This window comes from Aulostomus chinensis, chromosome 10, assembly GCF_037954235.1.
Source record: "Aulostomus chinensis isolate RoL2024-O1b breed Wild chromosome 10, RoL_Achi_v1.0, whole genome shotgun sequence".
Lineage (NCBI taxonomy): Eukaryota > Metazoa > Chordata > Actinopteri > Syngnathiformes > Aulostomidae > Aulostomus > Aulostomus chinensis.
The window spans coordinates 2,564,186-2,581,440 of NC_141329.1; the positions used below are offsets into that span (position 1 = coordinate 2,564,186).

Sequence of the window (17,255 nt, forward strand, 5' to 3'; positions counted from 1 at the left end):
CTCCTACAGGGTGACTGCCGCTCCTACAGTTATGTGTGTGGTGTCACAAGTAAAGAATCTCCGCACTGGGAGTCTCTCATGTTCCTGGCCAGACTCATCCCCCGCATGTGCCATAGCATCAACAGGTAACACACATCTCAGACCTCCTCAGTGCTCCTCTGGATCAGTCGAGCACACTGACTTATTTATACTTGCATGTTTTTTTCCTCCATCCCAGAGTTGTGTACGTATTTGGTTCCCACGTGAAGGAACCGCCAACAGACATAACCCCAACCTTCCTGACCACAGGTGTTCTGAGCACGCTCAGACAGGCTGACTTCGTAGCTCATTCGATCCTCAGAGAGTCCGGTGAGTGAGAGTTTCTTTAGATGGGCTGAGCAGACTGAGAGGCCTTTGTTTGAATTTGGGGAATATGTGGCTTTACCAGTCCTAGTAGGTTTAACACTTTCATCACATCAGGCTAATTAATGATAGAATATCATTTGTAAGTTACATGGAAGGTCAGATAGTTTATACATGTGAGCAACTACCATGAAGAAGAGGAAGAACTTCTAGAGAGCTTGAGGCCAGTGGCAGCATAACTTTAGTTGCCATGTCAGCATACTTGCGTCAGCAAGGGGAATTTCACGAATCCCCAGAGGCAAACTCCATCTGATTGAGAACATGTTCTTGGCCTCTGTTGAGCGGAAGCTTCTGTTCTGCTGCGTCTGTACCTTCGTGACTACAGAAGCTCTGTTCCATCCTGCTAATTTAAGCTCACCTGCGCCGTCGCTGCAAGTCATCCATGAAATATTCTGCAAGTCTTTAAGACGAGTCAGAAGGCCTCGGTGAACGTGTGCTCAGGATTCATGTGGAGCTGAAGGTGGATTCAAGCTTGTAATAGAAATGAAGATGCCCCTTGAGTTAGACAAAAGGAGACTTTCACACCTGAATGAGTCGCTACTCTGCAGGTATGATTCGGTCCAGTCAGTATCAGCACCGTCACCTCTGATGGACACAGCCCACAGGCGGTTGGTGTAGTGGACTTGGGAGGGGACGATCACAGTCAACGACGGCGCCTGCAGCTCGCGCTGACGATCTCGTCACTGCAGTTCAACTGGAGCAACCAGACAAGTGACTGGAGCGAATAAAGACTATAGAATTGATGAGCTTTTTGTGGTTGTTCTGTTAAACATTTTTGCAAATTAACGTGCTGCACCATCTCCTTATCGACTCTCTGTTAGAGCAGTTACACACACACACACACACACACACACTCTCTCTCTCTCTCTCTCTCTCTCTCTCTCTCTCTCTCTCTCTCTCTCTCTCTCTCTTTCTGTCTCGTCTCAGACAACTACTATTTTGGTTTGTGTAGCAAAGTCAGGAAATGATGATGTATGTGTGAAAGCTTCCAAATACTCAGACCCTCTTAACATCTGTGCGTAAATGCACATTTGGACTGTACCAATGCTGCAAGAGGGAGGAGGTGGTCCCTAAACCTGCGTTCTGGACTGGAACTGGGGTCTCGTGAGGACATTGAATGCTAATTTGTAACTTGAATCACATGTTGAACTTTTGTTCTCCGTGTCTGCGTTTCTTTCAGGCTACTCAGGTAAGATCAGCCAGATGCCAGTCATCCTGACCCCCCTGCATTTTGACCGTGACCCTCTGCAAAAGCAGCCGTCCTGTCGGCGCTCGGTAGTTGTCCGCACCTTCATCACCAGTGACTTCATGACTGGAATCCCCGCCATGCCAGGCAACCACATCCCAGAGGAGGTACGTCAGCTTGAAGCCTCTCCAGCAAGTTCATAGGGAACCAAATGGAGCTCAGCAGGCTCCGCCCACCCTCAGCGCAGCTCTGGTTCCATTTCCAATGATATTTCAGCAAATTCTGATGTAAAGAGTTTTATACAACACAGCCATAAAAATTAGATTTGATGCAAAAAGGTTCAAATAGAGAGAGACAAAAAATCAAAGGTACAAGACGGTGTGCATTCATCTCACGTGGCGTGACTGACACTTGCTGAGGAGATAAAGTTTGGAGAGAGAAGTTAAGGGTTTTACTTGTGAATTAAGTTTTACGATCATTCTAATCGTCATAAATACTAATTCACCTCGGGATGCTCAGAGTTCTGGAGGGTTGACCTTCTGCTCCCGTTTGCTCAGGTGGTGCTGAAGATGGTCAATGAGATCAAGAAGATCCCAGGAATCTCCAGAGTCATGTACGACTTGACCTCCAAACCACCCGGCACCACAGAGTGGGAATAAAACCCAAACGCCGTATCGTACCGATCGGACACACACTCACACACAATGCACAAACACACTCAACAGTAATCAGAGAGGGTGGGCTCTCCTCCCCTTTTGTCCTTCCTCCTCTTCCTCTCCCTTCGCTCCCTCCCTCTCTTCAACATTCCCATGGAAGGCAGACCGTACTGTGATGGGCGCTCCTGCCACGGCGCTACTACTCTGCTCTCCCACCACTCCTCCCTGGTCTTAATGTTTTTGGCGATCGGGTTTGATCGATAATGGTTATTGATAATATATTGAGTTTGTCATTTTTGATTCACGATGCGTTTCCTCCCTATTTCGGAAAGGTGAAATCGCTGCTTCCTGTTGTGAGGTCGGCTGTTAGACTGGGACTCCAATTGCATTGTGGGAGGAACAAAGAAACACAAGAACCTAGTGTGTAAAGGAGGAACAGTCGGAGGGTGTAGAAATCTCCAGCAGCCGATCCGGAATGTTTGTGTGTCGTAGGTCGGAACGCGTCCTCTCTGTCCGTGTCTCATCTTCACCTCCTGCCTGTATACTGTGCTATGAGGACGGCCGTCTGTCCAAAACCTGAACAGACGAACACCTTTGTGACCAATTAACACTTTTTAAGCTTTCTGTTTTGCCAAATTAGAATATGCTGTGGTGATCTAAAGTCTTGGGCTTCATTTAACGAAGAGGTTTTTGACTGTTGCTGACGGCGACGGCGAGGAGGTGGCTGGTGTGAAGCTGGGATGGAGAACTTTGTATGTGCCTGTTCTTTTTTTTTCTTTTTTCTTTTTTCTCCAGTTTTTCTTTGACGTGACCCGACCAGGACCCTGATGTTTTCAGAAAGCAGGATAGAACACTGTTTCTCCTCATGCTGCAATATGTATGCTTTTTATGAAGAATGAATTTAGCAGGAGGACTAACTTAATAACAGAATAAGTACAGTAGAGTTTATAACCACCTCGTGTAAATTGCTGTCATCGTGTCATCCTTTTTCGGCTGCTCTTGTGTTATGAAAGGGCGTATTCTTTGCACATGTATTCCTTTTTAACCCATGAAGCCATGATGCTTTATCATCATAATCGTGCATCCAGCAGTGACGTCACCGCGTTAAGTGTTATTGCTCTGTAGTGTCAAAGGTCAGGTGAAGAGTGTTGCCATCTCTAACAAACACACTGTGCTTCACCTGTCTGTCCCGGACGGTCAAACATGATCTCTCTCGTCTTCTCGACCTCAGTGATTACAGCACTCAGGTTTAACTGAGTTTTAAAAAGTGTATTGTACCCCGTTGCTGACATTTCACGTGGACGGGGCGGTTCTCATGCCTCCAGAACTTTGTCTTTGTGCCTCTCATCCTCTGTTATTTCCTCCCTTTAACAACAACGTTTCCCCTACAACGCAAAAGACGAAAGGTTTCCTGGCTACGGTTTTTTTAGTGTCTCTCCCTCTCTTCTTCTGCCTTTTTATATGTGTGTATTTTATGTTGCATTTGTCTCCATAGAAAACAACAGCTTGATAATAATGGACATATAATTTTGTAGTTGGATTTAATTGCAATATCCACGAGATTAAGTTATGCAAATTTGTCTCTTTTTTTTTTTCAACAATGCTCATTCTCCTTAGTAATGTGCCTCAAACCAAGCCACTGCATGCAGTTTCAACTATGATGACATTTGTACAATGAAAACTGAGCTTTAATAAAGATCTCCATGTTGAAACTTCTCACCTCTGCTGCCGTCATCTTCCTGCTGCTCCGCCATCGTGACGGACCGCATTCACATCCAGACTTCTGATTCTGACATCAGGAAACCAGCAGAAAATACCAGAAGGATAAAGACGTAAATCACTTTTATTGGTGAGCAGTAAATAGTTGGTAGTACACAGATAAGTACTAGTACCGTGTATTTGCCAACTTTTATGACTACCTTTTATTACAACAGCTTTTAGCAATAGAATGGCGAGTTATTTAGAGGGGAGAAGTTCAGTATCAAAGTACTGTTCTTGGGTATAATTAGAAGTACTTGCATCAGTGTGTCCTTGTTTACTCAACTACATTGCGCCGGATTACTTCAGTATGGAGGCATTTTGCAGTTACATGTATTTTTTTTTTGTCACCTTGGCTACAGTTCTACTTTTTTAACGATATAAATACTTCTGTCACTCTTGTTTACCAGCATCCAGTAATTTGTGGCCTCCAGAGATTCACAGTTGTTGATGAACACTGATAAACACTCGTATTCACACCGCTGCAGTGTTAAACAGCTGGTCATTTACTGCGCATGAAGACTGAAATCACATCGTTTTCTTCACTGTTTTTGGATTTCATTTTTTAATACGACTTTAATGGAAAAATGAAAAAAAACCTGATTGATTTCCTGCAGATTCTCACATGAGCTCAGTTACACACACGCGCGCGCACACACACACACACACACACACACACGTCAGTCTTTCCCAGAAACAAAAACACCTTCCCCTTTTTTGCATTGCTTCCTGCAGTAAAAGTGACATCTTTGTACAGTAAACAGCCACATCACTGGACGCCGTCAGTCATGGTTACCCAGGCGACGTCCCTCTGTGTGGGGGTGCAGGTGCGTGTGTTTCCCCTGCTGACTGAGAGACAAGAGCAGACAAGTTCAGTCACCGATCAACATCCCTCCCACTCAGGGGACAGTTTGAAACAGTAGCCAAGCTGTAATACTGCGTAAATACTGCAAGTTACCACATGCTGCCAATTAACTCCTGGCCTGTGGCGGTTTGTCTGCAGCACAAATGAATTAACTGACATTTACTGGATGAAAGTGGAAGAACTGAGATGAGAGGGTGTGATTTGTCAGTTTTTGATTTTTTTTTTTCTTCTTGTGGTCCAGTTTGTGCTCCTGATGGAAGTACAAAGTCCCTTGAAAGCCCCTTATACCTCCTTTAATATCTCAGGGATGAGACGTGTATTATTAATGAACAAAGTCAAGCAAATTAATTCATGAATTGTGCTCCCAGTTAGGCAGTAATTCCCCATCCTGCTTTCCATCCACCCGGTGAGTCGGGGCTCAGGTTACCAGCAGCAGCTCGTCTCCCCTGAGGACCAACCAGACACCGTCCCTCTTCACTGTCTCCTCTGCTGTCGGACTCACACGGACGTTTCTGCGGCTGCAGGACATGGAAATCCATCGCTTTCTTCTTGGATTACTTGCTTTTCTCCACTTCTGCTTGCCTGTTGCACCACAGTCCACATGCAAGCTGAAGGCCAAGTTCAACCTGAGCGGTTACAAGGATGTGGAGAAGAAGAAGGTGGTGGTTGGTGGGATGTTTCCTGTCCATAAGCGAATCGCCTCCAGCGATGGCAACACGTCCAGGGTGCCCATCTCCTCGGGGTGCGAAGGGTGAGTCGGTTCTTTCCTCTGGGTCACTCTTTGAATTCAAAGTGGGAGGTTGAGTTCATGACAGGTAATTTCTCGCGTTTCTTCTTAAACGAGAGTTTTATTTATTTGGGTGATTTTGTGCTTCAAGTCTACAAAGACTTGTGACCACATGAGGTTGCAGCAGAAATCAAGACGGAGCAGCGCAGCTCCTCAGGGGCCACATTCATGCTCTTATGGTCTCCACCAGGGGGTTCAGACCTTTAAGACGTCTGCTCCCTGCCCTCTTGGTGGTGATTTTGAGAATAACTTCTGAAATAAATTTTATACAATTAAAAAAAAAAAAAAAAAAAGATTAATGTGTGGGACAGAAGCATCCTGTTTGTCCATCCCTCTCCAGGTTCAACTTCCGCACCTTCCGCTGGACCCAGACCATGCTGTTTGCCATCGACGAGATCAACCAGAAGGACGAACTGCTGCCCAACACCGACCTGGGCTACGTCATCTACGACTCCTGCTTCACCATCTCCAAGGCCGTGGAGGGAACCCTCACCTACCTGACGGGCCAAGACGAGGCCGTGCCCAACTACCGCTGTGGTAACGGGGCGCCCCTGGCTGCTCTGGTGGGGGCTGGAGGTTCTGACTTGTCCATCGCCACCGCCAGGATACTGGGACTCTACCACTTCCCACAGGTGAGGGAGCACCGTCTGAGATTATAATCCATTTTTAATATCTAAATGTGAGTTCCATTAGATAAGAGTGCTGGCCAATCGGTCTTCAAACGCCTGTTGTTTAGGTCAGCTACAGTTCAACGTGCTCTGCCCTGGAAAGTAAGTTCCAGTTCCCCACCTTCCTGAGGACCATTCCCAACGACAAGCACCAGTCCACCGCCATGGCCCAGATGGTGCTGCACTTCGGCTGGTCCTGGGTGGGAACCATCGCCGCCGACGATGACTACGGCAAGTACGGCATCAAAGACTTCAAGGAGCAGGTGGAGGAGGCCGGCGTCTGCATCTCCTTCTCTGAGACCCTCCCCAAGGTGATGGCTTTGTCCTCCAACTGCTCTTCCTCCCCTGACTCGCAGGACTAACGACATCACACCGTATTATCACACCTCAGGTGAGTTCGCCGGAGGACATCCAGCGAATCGTCGACACTATCGTTGAGTCTACAGCCAAGATCATCGTGGTCTTCTCATCAGATGTGGATCTTAGTCCTCTGGTCCTGGAGCTGCTCCGCCACAACGTCACCAACCGCACCTGGCTAGCCAGCGAGGCCTGGGTGACCTCCGCCCTCATCAACCAGCCGGGGGTGAGCACCAGCTCCCTGTTGGACCACAACTGGACCGGTCCCAGGGAAATGAGCTGACCAGGTGTGTTGTGTTCCAGGTGGGATCCGTGCTGGGTGGCACCTTGGGCTTCGGTGTGAAGAGGGCTGACATCCCTGGTCTGCAGCACCACTTGCTGAACCTGGACCCCTACGCTGACCCTCTCACTGAGGAATTCTGGGAGACGGTGAGTGAGATCCTCCCTCAAAGGCGTTCTGGTTGGTAGGTTTTCTGGTTGAGAATATCGGTGGAGCGTTCTGTCAGACATCATCCAGGAAGTCATGTGACAAAGAGGGAGAAGTGATAATCAGGTTGGGTTTCCGGCACCAAACGTTTGCCTTCATTGTGTGATACAGAACCGTTCTGACTGGCTGTGTTCTGGAAAATTCTCTGGCGAAGGCAAAAAAAAATTGAAAACAGATTCTTCTGATCAGCAACTTGGAAGTCAGATTTAAATAAAATGGAAGGGTTTGAACTGAAAACCTGTCAATGATATGCTGTTTTCCGTTATTTTAAGTGAAAAAGGCGACAACCAATGACATCATTGCAAATAAAAAAAGAAAAAAATTATGATTTTTTTCCCCCCTGTGCTATACAAGAGTTGAATTATTGGGTTTGTTTTTGTAAAACGTGTTAAAAGTTTAATGTTTCATCTAAACATGATCGGTAATTTTAGTGCATTTTTGTCCTGACACTGATTACCATGTCGTAATCAGTCGTGACAGGATTGTAAGCTGTTATTGCGGTGTGACTTCCTCTTGGTCACGTCGGGCTGCTGCTCATCAGATCTTTGTCTCTCAGGTGTTCAACTGCACGCTGGACTACGGGAGAGCTCTGAGGCAGCGGCCCGGGACCCTGAGGGGGGTCCCTGAGGGTCTGTGCACAGGTAGCGAGTCACTGGTGCAGCTCAACAACACTTACTGGGACGTCTCCCAGCTGCGAATCACATACAGGTCAGTCCCAACTACCGGTGCTGCAGGTATTACTTCTGACAACACAGTACTAAGTACTGCGTTCAGCCACATTTGATAGTTCAGGTTAACACTGGGTGATAACTGAGTCATGTAACCCAACTCCAACCACATTTCAGTTGCAGCTGATGTTCACATGCTGAAATCTGCCCAGTTACTGCTCCATTTGTTGTTGACGCCCCAATGTGGTATCACGTGACACTGTCGACCAATCAGAGCTGTTACAGGAAGCAGAGTCCTTGGTGATGGAGTTTGATTGCTAATTTGTTCGTTTTCACAAGCAGAAGTACTTTATGTATCCCTTAAATGTTACTACAACATGTATTTGTACAGATACCCACAAATACAACATATGGAAGCATCTATATACCCAGGTACAGAGGGAACAACAACAAAGTATTACTTTGATGAGCTCCCATTTCGGATGAGACAGGCGGTGTGAAGAAGGTCATAATGGTTCATTTTATTTAATTGTAATATTGCAATCATTTTGATTTATTACATTCTGGAAGTAGTTTTCCCAACGATGCTGTATGCTGATGGAATGTCGATGTGAATGATGTCACTGATACTTCATCTCAGTGTCTACAAAGCCGTGTACGCTGTTGCTCACGCGCTGCACAACCTGGAGCACTGTGAGCCGGGACACGGGCCATTCACCAGGAACGAATGTGCTTACATCACCAACTTTGAGCCATGGCAGGTATTTGTGTGTGGATGTGTGTGTGTGTGTGTGTGTGTGTGTGTGTGTGTGTGTGTGTCTGACTGACATCTAAATCAGTTCCTGTCCTTCTTAGCTGATGTACTACCTGAAGAACGTCCGATTTAAGGTGCCGCACACAAATGAAGAGGTCTACTTTACCGACGGTGATGTGGACGGTTTATATGACATCATCAACTGGGCGATCAATAGCGACGGGGAGGTTTCTTATGTCACTGTGGGGCACTATAACGGCTCAGCAGCTCCAGAGGACAGGATGACCATCATGAACGACTCCATAGTGTGGAACAATGAAGTGTTGGAGGTCAGCGGCCTGCCAGCTTGATCTCCTAGATTAGGATTAGCTGGTCAATGTCAGGGTAATGTGTGTGTGTGTGTGTGTGTGTGTGTGTGTGTGTGTGTGTGTGTGTGTGTGTGTGTGTGTGTGTGTGTGTGTGTGTGTGTGTGTGTGTGTGCGCGCGCGCTCCAGCCTCCTCGATCAGTGTGCAGTGAGAACTGTCAGCCAGGCACCAGGAAAGGGATCCGGCAGGGAGAACCGGTCTGCTGCTTTGACTGCATCCCTTGTGCTGACGGAGAGATCAGCAACACAACCAGTCAGTACACAACTTTCGATTGGTCCCTAAAATATATGAGGATTTTCTTCCAGGTGAGGCCAACTAGCAGCTGAAACTTTAAAACCAAGAGCTTAAAGCAACGCTGGCCTTTCTGGTACTCAAAGAGTGGAGTCTCGAGGTCACAAAGACATGTTTACCCCTGCTGCTCCACTTCTTTGTGACTCCAGGATCAGAAAGGGCCTGACGAGTATCTGGAGGCTAATGGCAGCTGATGTCCAATGTCCAGTCAATTTTTAAGAAGGCTGTTGCCTCCTGGACATGAGGTTTTCTAATTATTATCTTCAAGTATCGCCTGCAAAAGAGAGACAAATACAAAAACAAAGCTCTAGCGTTTACGGGTGTTGCTGGTTTTAGTTTTTGGCTGTGAGCGGATAAATGTGACGCTCTTCTCGCCCTGACAGACGCTCGTGAATGTGTCTTGTGCAGCGGTGATTACTGGTCCAATGATGCTCATGATACCTGTGTGCCTAAAGTCATCGAGTTCCTGGCCTTTGGAGAACCGCTGGGGATCACGCTCATCGTCATCTCTGCCTTCGGAGCGCTGATAACCATCGCTGTCGGGGTGAGAGCCACTCGGGGGAACATTTACCCTCCGGTGATGTCATAAACAGGTTGCATCCAGAGTATGAACACGTGTTCTGCTTTTATTAGGTGGTGTTTATGGGGCACATCGGAACTCCTTTGGTAAAAGCCAATGATGCTCTGTTAAGCTTCTCGTTGCTCTTCTCACTGGTGGTGACCTTCCTCTGCTCCATCGTCTTCCTCGGAGAGCCTCAACACTGGAGCTGCATGACCAGCCAAGTGGCCCTGGCGCTGGGCTTCGCTCTCTGCCTGTCCTCCATCATGGGTGCGTACGTTATGGAAGTAAAGCTCATTTTATGTGTGAATCGGCTGAGTTTTGCAGCTGTATTTGCCTTCGTTTACTTGACTTGTAACTCGGTGGAGGATTTGTTGTTGGTTTTCTTCAGGGAAAGCTGCCGTGTTGATGCTGAGAGCTCAGAACCTGAAAGCTGCACGTTCCAGAGCCAAAGCAGCCGCCAAAGCTGCAGCCGAAGCGGCTGCCAACAGCGGCGGCCCAGATGTCATCGTGACCACCACAAACAACAACAACGTGGCTGCTACGGCTGCACCTGAAGTCGATGTTCTCACCTTTGCCCACCAGAGGGCGATAACTGCCATGGCAACGTTGATACAGGTAACGTACTACATTTCATTTGTGAAGCACCACAACAGAAAAGCAGTTCAATGACGATATTTATTAATATTATTATCATGACTTTTCTAAATCATCATTTTTACTGCACAAACATGTTTTTCAAATGCAACACAGCAGAAATGTTGATTTTTCACAATTTTGAATGTATAAAGTTTTGTTCAATTTCATCTATATGAATGCATTTATTCTGTTGTTTCTTCATGTGCGTGATTCTACATATTTAAACAGGACGGATGTTGGTTTAGTTTTATTAGGGGACCAAATCCATCTAATGACCCCTTGGTGGTCCTCCATGCTGCAGGTTGTAGCCTGCACCGTGTGGCTCATCCTCCTCCCGCCACATCCAGTGAAGAACACGTCTGCTCAGAATATCAAGATCATTCTGGAGTGTGATGAGGGCTCTGTGGTCTTCATCTGTTGCATCTTTGCCTATGACATCCTCCTGGCTCTGCTGGCCTTCATCTTTGCCTTCATAGCCCGGAAACTGGAGGACCACTTCAGGTAGAGTTCCTTCACGTGACTCCTTTGTTGCATTCTGAGACTCCCGTTGGTTTGGATGTATCTCCCTGAATCTGCCCTCCAGTGAGGCCAAGTGCGTGACCTTCGGCATGCTGGTCTTCTTCATCGTCTGGATCTCCTTCGTCCCGGCTTACCTCAGCACGCGGGGCAAGTTCATGGTAGCCGTCCAGATCTTTGCCATCCTGGCGTCCAGCTTCGGCCTGCTGACCTGCATCTTCCTGCCCAAGTGCTACGTTCTCTTGGTCAAACCTGAACGCAACACCGAGGAGATGATGAGGCCCCGTGCTAGACCACGCGACGGGACCTCGACCGGGACGTCGGCTTCACTCGCCACAGCAGCTACTGAGGTCAACGCCACAACTGCATCCACCGCCATCGATGACTAACCAGGGAGGAAAACACTGGAAATGTCAGGGTAGTTAGGACTTGTATCTGACAGAGAATCATTTACAAAATATTTCAGATTTACTCGGATTTGATTAAAGGTGTGTTTGACTGAACTTATTGACTGAGATCGGTATCCTTGATGTACGGCGGTCGCAGATCCAGGCATCCAAGTTGTATCCTTCGATTTATAAACATAAATTCATGAAGAAAAATTTAATTTTTACTGTACTTGTCAGACACTGATGTGTCACAGTCAGTGATATTTTAATAAATTCACATTCTAGCGGTTAATAACTTGTTCTGTAATATTGTAAGAGAACAAATTAAAACAGGATTCATAGAAAAATTACCCACATTTTTGGTTTAATTTCTTTATCCAACTATTCTTCAACCAGGAAGTCCCCTGAGACTGACATCTGCTCCGGGGGAGAGGGTGGAATTACAGAGGTCACAGTGTTGTTGACCTTTTGTTGCAGCTCTGCAGCAAACTCTGCCAGGTGGTTCCTTTGACTGGAAGTGGAACCCCAAACTCAAGAGTGAACATCCCGATGCACTGAAGAAGCAAATAAGACAAAAGTCTTAAATCAAGTGAGATATCAGGCCTTTTTCTTGTACAATCTGACATCTCTCTGCAACCAGTGGTGTCGCCCCCTGCTGGTGGTCAGAAAGAATTCAGGTTTAAAGAACTTTTGCTTTGGCTTCAGTTGTCAGACCTGAGGGTCTGTCCACATCTATTATACAGTCCATCATGGAGGTCTGTAGAGTCTCAGGGTCCAGGCAGTGGACTGAGAGGAAGACTCAGGACCAGGTCGACGGATATAAGTGAGATCCAGCAGAGGGCGCTGCAGGAATGCGAATCCAAGCGTCTTTGTTGCTTTGTGGGTTGATGGATGGAAGGCGATCACCATTCCAGCACAAGCCACCACACTGGGATTGGAGGGTTTTGAATGTGGGAGGAAATATTTGCCAGCAGTTGGTGAATAATTTAACACGCGAGAGGACATTTTTGCAGTCCAGCAGTGGAGGTTTGGTACATTCTGCCTCTGAGAGGTGCGCGAGGCAGCACGGGAACGTGCCGGTGAGGCGGAAAGAGACTCCCTGAAAACGCAGAAGCGTGAAAAGAAGCGCTGACAGGAGTGTAGCGGGGTATGAACGTGTGTGTTTGCCGTCTCCTAAAACATTGTTCAGCCCAAAATGACAATGAAGCATCACTTCATTTATCTCCTTTTTTTTTTGAATGACCAATTTAACCCTTGCGTTTAACCATCAACTGCACTTCTGAACTCTTTCAAAATGTCTCACTGGTGGTGGGCGGCTGGATGTCCTGCCTGCGTGTGCGTGCTTGTTTTCTGATGGCTCCAGTCAGCTGTCAACGTGGACGTGAATAAATTCTCCCGGTGACGGTGCAGTGAAGGAATGTGCCTATAATTTATTGTCAGCTGATGCGAGTGGACAGGAACACCGGAGCTGAACCCCCCCGCGTCGCGGCGTGTGTTTTGCTGGTGTGTCGCCGTAAACGCTGTTGTAAGAGCAACAGGCTCCTTCAGGGAGCGTTTTAAAACCTCAATTTCGTCTGTGTTTTCGCTTTTTCTCCATAAATGACAGGCAGGGCCGTACCCAGGATTTTTTTTTGACCGAGGTCAAATACAGATACATCTTATTTGACAAAAAAAACCATCTTAATTTGGTGACTTTTCATAGTGAAATCCACTTGTAGTCATGGCAAGCAGTTTGTTTGTTGAACAAGATAAAATGGCTGAGGTAGAAATCGCTCTTCTTCCAAAAGCACCGTGAACTCTGCAGTGAAGCTCAAGATTTTGTCATATCAGACTACACGATGGACTTCTTTATTCTTTTATTTTTGCGCCTTGTGCATCAGTTGTTTTTAAGTTGATGCAGGAAAAGCTTAGGTTCCCACCCAGTTTCTATTTGTCTGCTTTATTTTCATGTAGGAAGCAATGCTGAGAGCGCTGAACTAAACTGTGGCTCTAGAAAGCTGAGTGGCCACGAGCCACAGCTGTTAGCACAGAAATGTCAAGCAGGTATCACGATGCTACCAGTGCTAATGTAGCATCTTCCTGGGTTCACGTTATAGTCTGGTGAGTTCGCCAAATAGCCCAAGTCGTGTTCCCAACAACGTCATAAACAACAGGTTGCGGCGACTCTCCAGCCTTTTTTGAATCTGAAATGCGCCGAAATCAAATCTCGAGAGATGAAAAACCCTCCACCGTCTCCAAGCGTTTTTGTGCCGACTGGAAAACGAAATCCTGTCTTGGCAGTTGTTGCTTGAACAGCTGTTGCTTGAAATGCTAATTAAAAACTACACTGATGATAATGATCATTGATCAAGCATCCCAAGCTGCCATGCAAGGACAGAGGATGAGCGGTGAGGCACCCGTAGAGGGGAGGGACATGGCTACCGGGGGAACCCAGGGAACCCAGGGAACACCAAATACTGCACCGTCTCACCAGCGAAAGCAACTCACCTCCTTCTGTCTTTCTTTCCCCCGGCCTGTTGGCTTTCCAACGCTGAGTTTCGTTTGTTTTAGAGCAGACTTCTTCATCTTGCTTCATTTTCAAATTCCACCCCGACAAAAAAAAAAACCTGACTGCGCGGAGTTTGACGAGAACGTGGGCTTTTTCCCGCGGTGCTGAGCTGGCTTTCACGTGGCTGCGTCACGTGATACAATGTTTCAAGTGTCGGACAGTTCAGCTACGGTTTAAAATGGCGATGATTTAAAAAAAAAAGATTGTCTTATGTGGGCTTTATTTTCAGAGTAAACAAATGAGAATAGCTGCTGAATTTTCCACCAGTCAATCAAAGTCAGGAGGATTTTTATCATAAATTTATTGAACATTTCTGAATTTAAAAGAAAAAAAAACGAGGGAAAAAAATTACAGAGGATATGACCTGGGTGTCCTCCAAGGTCGTGACGGGCCTGATGACAGGTGAAGAAAACGTTCTCACATTCTGGAAAAGCTGCACGTCAACGTCGTTTGTCGGCTTTTCTGTGGTGAGTCGTAAACCCACATTCTAAACCTGCCAGATTTTAAGTGTTTCTGTCTCCTCATCAGCTCCTGAGTTGATAAACGCCCGAGTGAGTGTGGCACGACTCAGATGAGGCGCGCAACTGACGCCATTTGTTTCTTTCCCGATTGACCAACCAGTTTAGAGACGTAATGTACTGGCACGTTTGGTCGCTCTGGACAGAAACTCTCAAGAGATCCAGAAAGAGGCTTCTCTAATCATCAGGATGGTATTACCCCGGTCTGGTGATTGATCATCCTGGTGTGTGTGTGTGTGTGTGTGTGTGTGTGTGTGTGTGTGTGTGTGTGTGTGTGTGTGTGTGTAATCCACTTAAAATACCAGAACTTACAGGAAAGGTGACATTTCTCTCTCTGCCAAGCTTGTTTGTGCTTGTTGCCTGAATACGGAGCACCAATTTACTGTATCATTTTTGTATTATAAAAATTATGTATAATGTGTTTTTGTTTTGTTTTTTTACTTCACCAAAAGGTAAATGTACCCTCTTTCCGCTTACGTTTGTATTTAAACAAAACACGCGACGCGCCACGAGCCTCCAACGTCCTCATCGATCCAGAGTTCTGGGGGAAACTGAAGACGGGGGCTTCTTCTGACTCATCGGGTTCTGGAAGCCACAAATTACAAATTGATATCATTTCTTCAGCAAAGAAGCCGAGCGACGTCTAACCCGGCGTTGAACTTCCACGTGAACCCGTGCTGTTGCGTGGACGCATGACATCATCACGTGTCTTGTATGTTTTGCATTCAGAATAATCAGATGCTGTCACTCCAACAGTCGTGATGTGTTCATTTTTTATTGTGAACCTTTCTGTTATCAGACCTCCTGAGCTTCTAATGAGCCATTGAGTGTGTGTGTGTGTGTGTGTGTGTGTTTAGCGTCCCAGGGGATGAGAAACAGGTTTTACCGATAACTTGTAGCATCATGTGAGACGGTTTCTGAGGACATACCGAGTTAAAAGACACGGAGAAACGACGGCGATGATGTCAGCACATCACGATCACAATGTAAACCCTTCAGAGGCGATGACCTTTCACAGGCTTGCATGGTGGGGATCCCTGACAGACGAGACCAGCTCCTGCATCAGGACCCCCTTGCTGTGTGTGTGTGTGTGTGTGTGTGAGACAGGTTGAAGACTCTTGTGCAACTGTAACACACCACACGCGTCCGTCACTCACTGTGGGGAGAAGGGAAGACTCACGATGACCAGAACAACCTCGCTGATGGAGGCCGCCCATGCATCAAGGCAAGGCAAGTTTATTTGTCCAGCACATTTCAGCAACAGGGCAACTCCAGGTGCTTTACATTAAGCAAACATAAAAAGACATTCAACATAATTAGAGAAAGTAAAGACAGAGAAAGACATTCATCATGAGACGAATCCAGCAGATGAGCACAGAGGCGGGATCACCGCCGTATCAGTTTGCGTCTCGGAAGGAGTTTCGCTTGAAACGACTTGAATTTCCCTCTTAGTCACCGGGAAATTAAAGAGCCATCAGATTGGGTTCTGGGTGATGTTGAAGGACACCTGAGGTGAAGTGACGCGACACGCAGGACAGGGGAGTGTTGGACACAAACCAGGCCCTACGCTGCGCTAATGCTCATAAATCACATCATCACCACGGCGCGGGGGATTTTATTCCAGGGTGTTTCTGTGTGCAGACGCAGCCCCGATGGAAATTCAACTGAGAAGCCATGGAATAATGAGACAGGAAGGAAACAGGAAGTAAATTAATTCAAAAAATTTAAAATACAAAAACAAACGGGCTTCACCACCAGCAAGTGCAACAAAGAACACGACCGTGAGGCAAATTTGCTGTCAGCGACTGAGAGAAAGGCATTGGGAGTATTTGTGTCCATCATGATATCCAGGGTTTGTCTGGGTGACGTCAGGACTGACCCCGCCCCCTCCCCCAGACACACATCCAGTGACCTATCAGGGTCTCATTACCTGCCTGAATAATTCATGACTGAAGCTCCATCGTTGATCTGTTCACTTGACCCCGCGGATCGCTGCTCTCCAGGGCATTAGGAGACTCCGCCGCAAAAAGTCACGTGATGCACGAGGGAATGGACACGTTCCTCAGAGGAGGGACAACCAAACATGTGACCAACTTAATAAACGGCCCCCTGACCGATAAAGAATCTAACTAGATGAGTCCGACCTCAAGACACACGCAGTGACAGCAGTAGCAGAGGAGTATGTTTTGGCAGGATGGTTGTAGTTCTTCTTTGTTGAATATTACAATGTTCATCTCCGTCATGTAACTGAGCTCATCGCTACAGCGGTACCTTACCTGAGCTCACAGGTGTGTTCTCCCTCCTCCATCACTTCTTAGTTCTCCCAGAATGGAGGAAGAACCTGCGACTGTTATGTGAATGAAGCTTGAAGCTAATGGAGACTGGCGGCTAACCAAGAGTTGTAGTTTCTGTGTTCCATCCATCCATCGTCTTCCGCTTGTTCCTATTAAGGGGCGTGGGGGGGGGTGGAGCCTATCCCAGCGGCTACAGGCGAGAGGTGGGGTTCCCCCTGGACAGGTCACCAGTCCATGGCAGGGCCAACACATAGAGACAGACAACCATTGGCCCTCACATTCACACCTACGGTCAATTTAGAGTCTGGATTAACCTGGTCCCTCTTGATGTCTTTGGACTGTGGAGGAAGCTGGAGTACCAGAGAGAACCCAGCAGGAACAGGGAGAACATGGAGACTCACACAGAAAGACCCTGTGCTCCAGCCGGGGCTCAAACCTGGAACATTCTTGCTGTGAGGTGACAGCGCTGACCACTGCACCACCATGCTGCCTAGTTTCTGTGTTTCGATTTGTGAGGACACAACTGGACAGAGACCATGGCGTCTAG

The 17,255-nt window shown here is 47.1% G+C and overlaps 2 protein-coding genes across 2 annotated transcripts in view; both read left to right on the forward strand.

The window, feature by feature from the left end:
• The window catches only part of gmps (guanosine monophosphate synthase), a 12,923-nt gene extending 8,963 nt beyond the window's left edge, over window positions 1–3,960 (forward strand). Inside the window, exons 13-16 of the mRNA XM_086215540.1 lie at window positions 10–125; window positions 218–348; window positions 1,583–1,755; window positions 2,146–3,960. Of these exons, the coding sequence (XP_086071666.1) occupies window positions 10–125; window positions 218–348; window positions 1,583–1,755; window positions 2,146–2,247 (522 nt within the window). The 3' untranslated portion in view covers window positions 2,248–3,960. The remainder of the gene's footprint in view (window positions 1–9; window positions 126–217; window positions 349–1,582; window positions 1,756–2,145) is intronic.
• Window positions 3,961–3,972: 12 nt separating this feature from the next.
• Window positions 3,973–11,629, forward strand: vmn2r1 (vomeronasal 2, receptor 1). The gene is made up of 15 exons (XM_086215539.1): window positions 3,973–4,093; window positions 5,236–5,618; window positions 5,995–6,286; window positions 6,391–6,633; window positions 6,714–6,905; window positions 6,983–7,108; window positions 7,723–7,874; window positions 8,475–8,595; window positions 8,690–8,917; window positions 9,083–9,206; window positions 9,629–9,789; window positions 9,879–10,074; window positions 10,196–10,422; window positions 10,745–10,944; window positions 11,027–11,629. Exons 2-15 carry the CDS (start codon window positions 5,395–5,397, stop codon window positions 11,346–11,348), a joined length of 2,808 nt encoding a protein of 935 aa, XP_086071665.1. The 5' UTR covers window positions 3,973–4,093; window positions 5,236–5,394; the 3' UTR covers window positions 11,349–11,629.
• The last annotated feature ends 5,626 nt before the right edge of the window (window positions 11,630–17,255 follow it).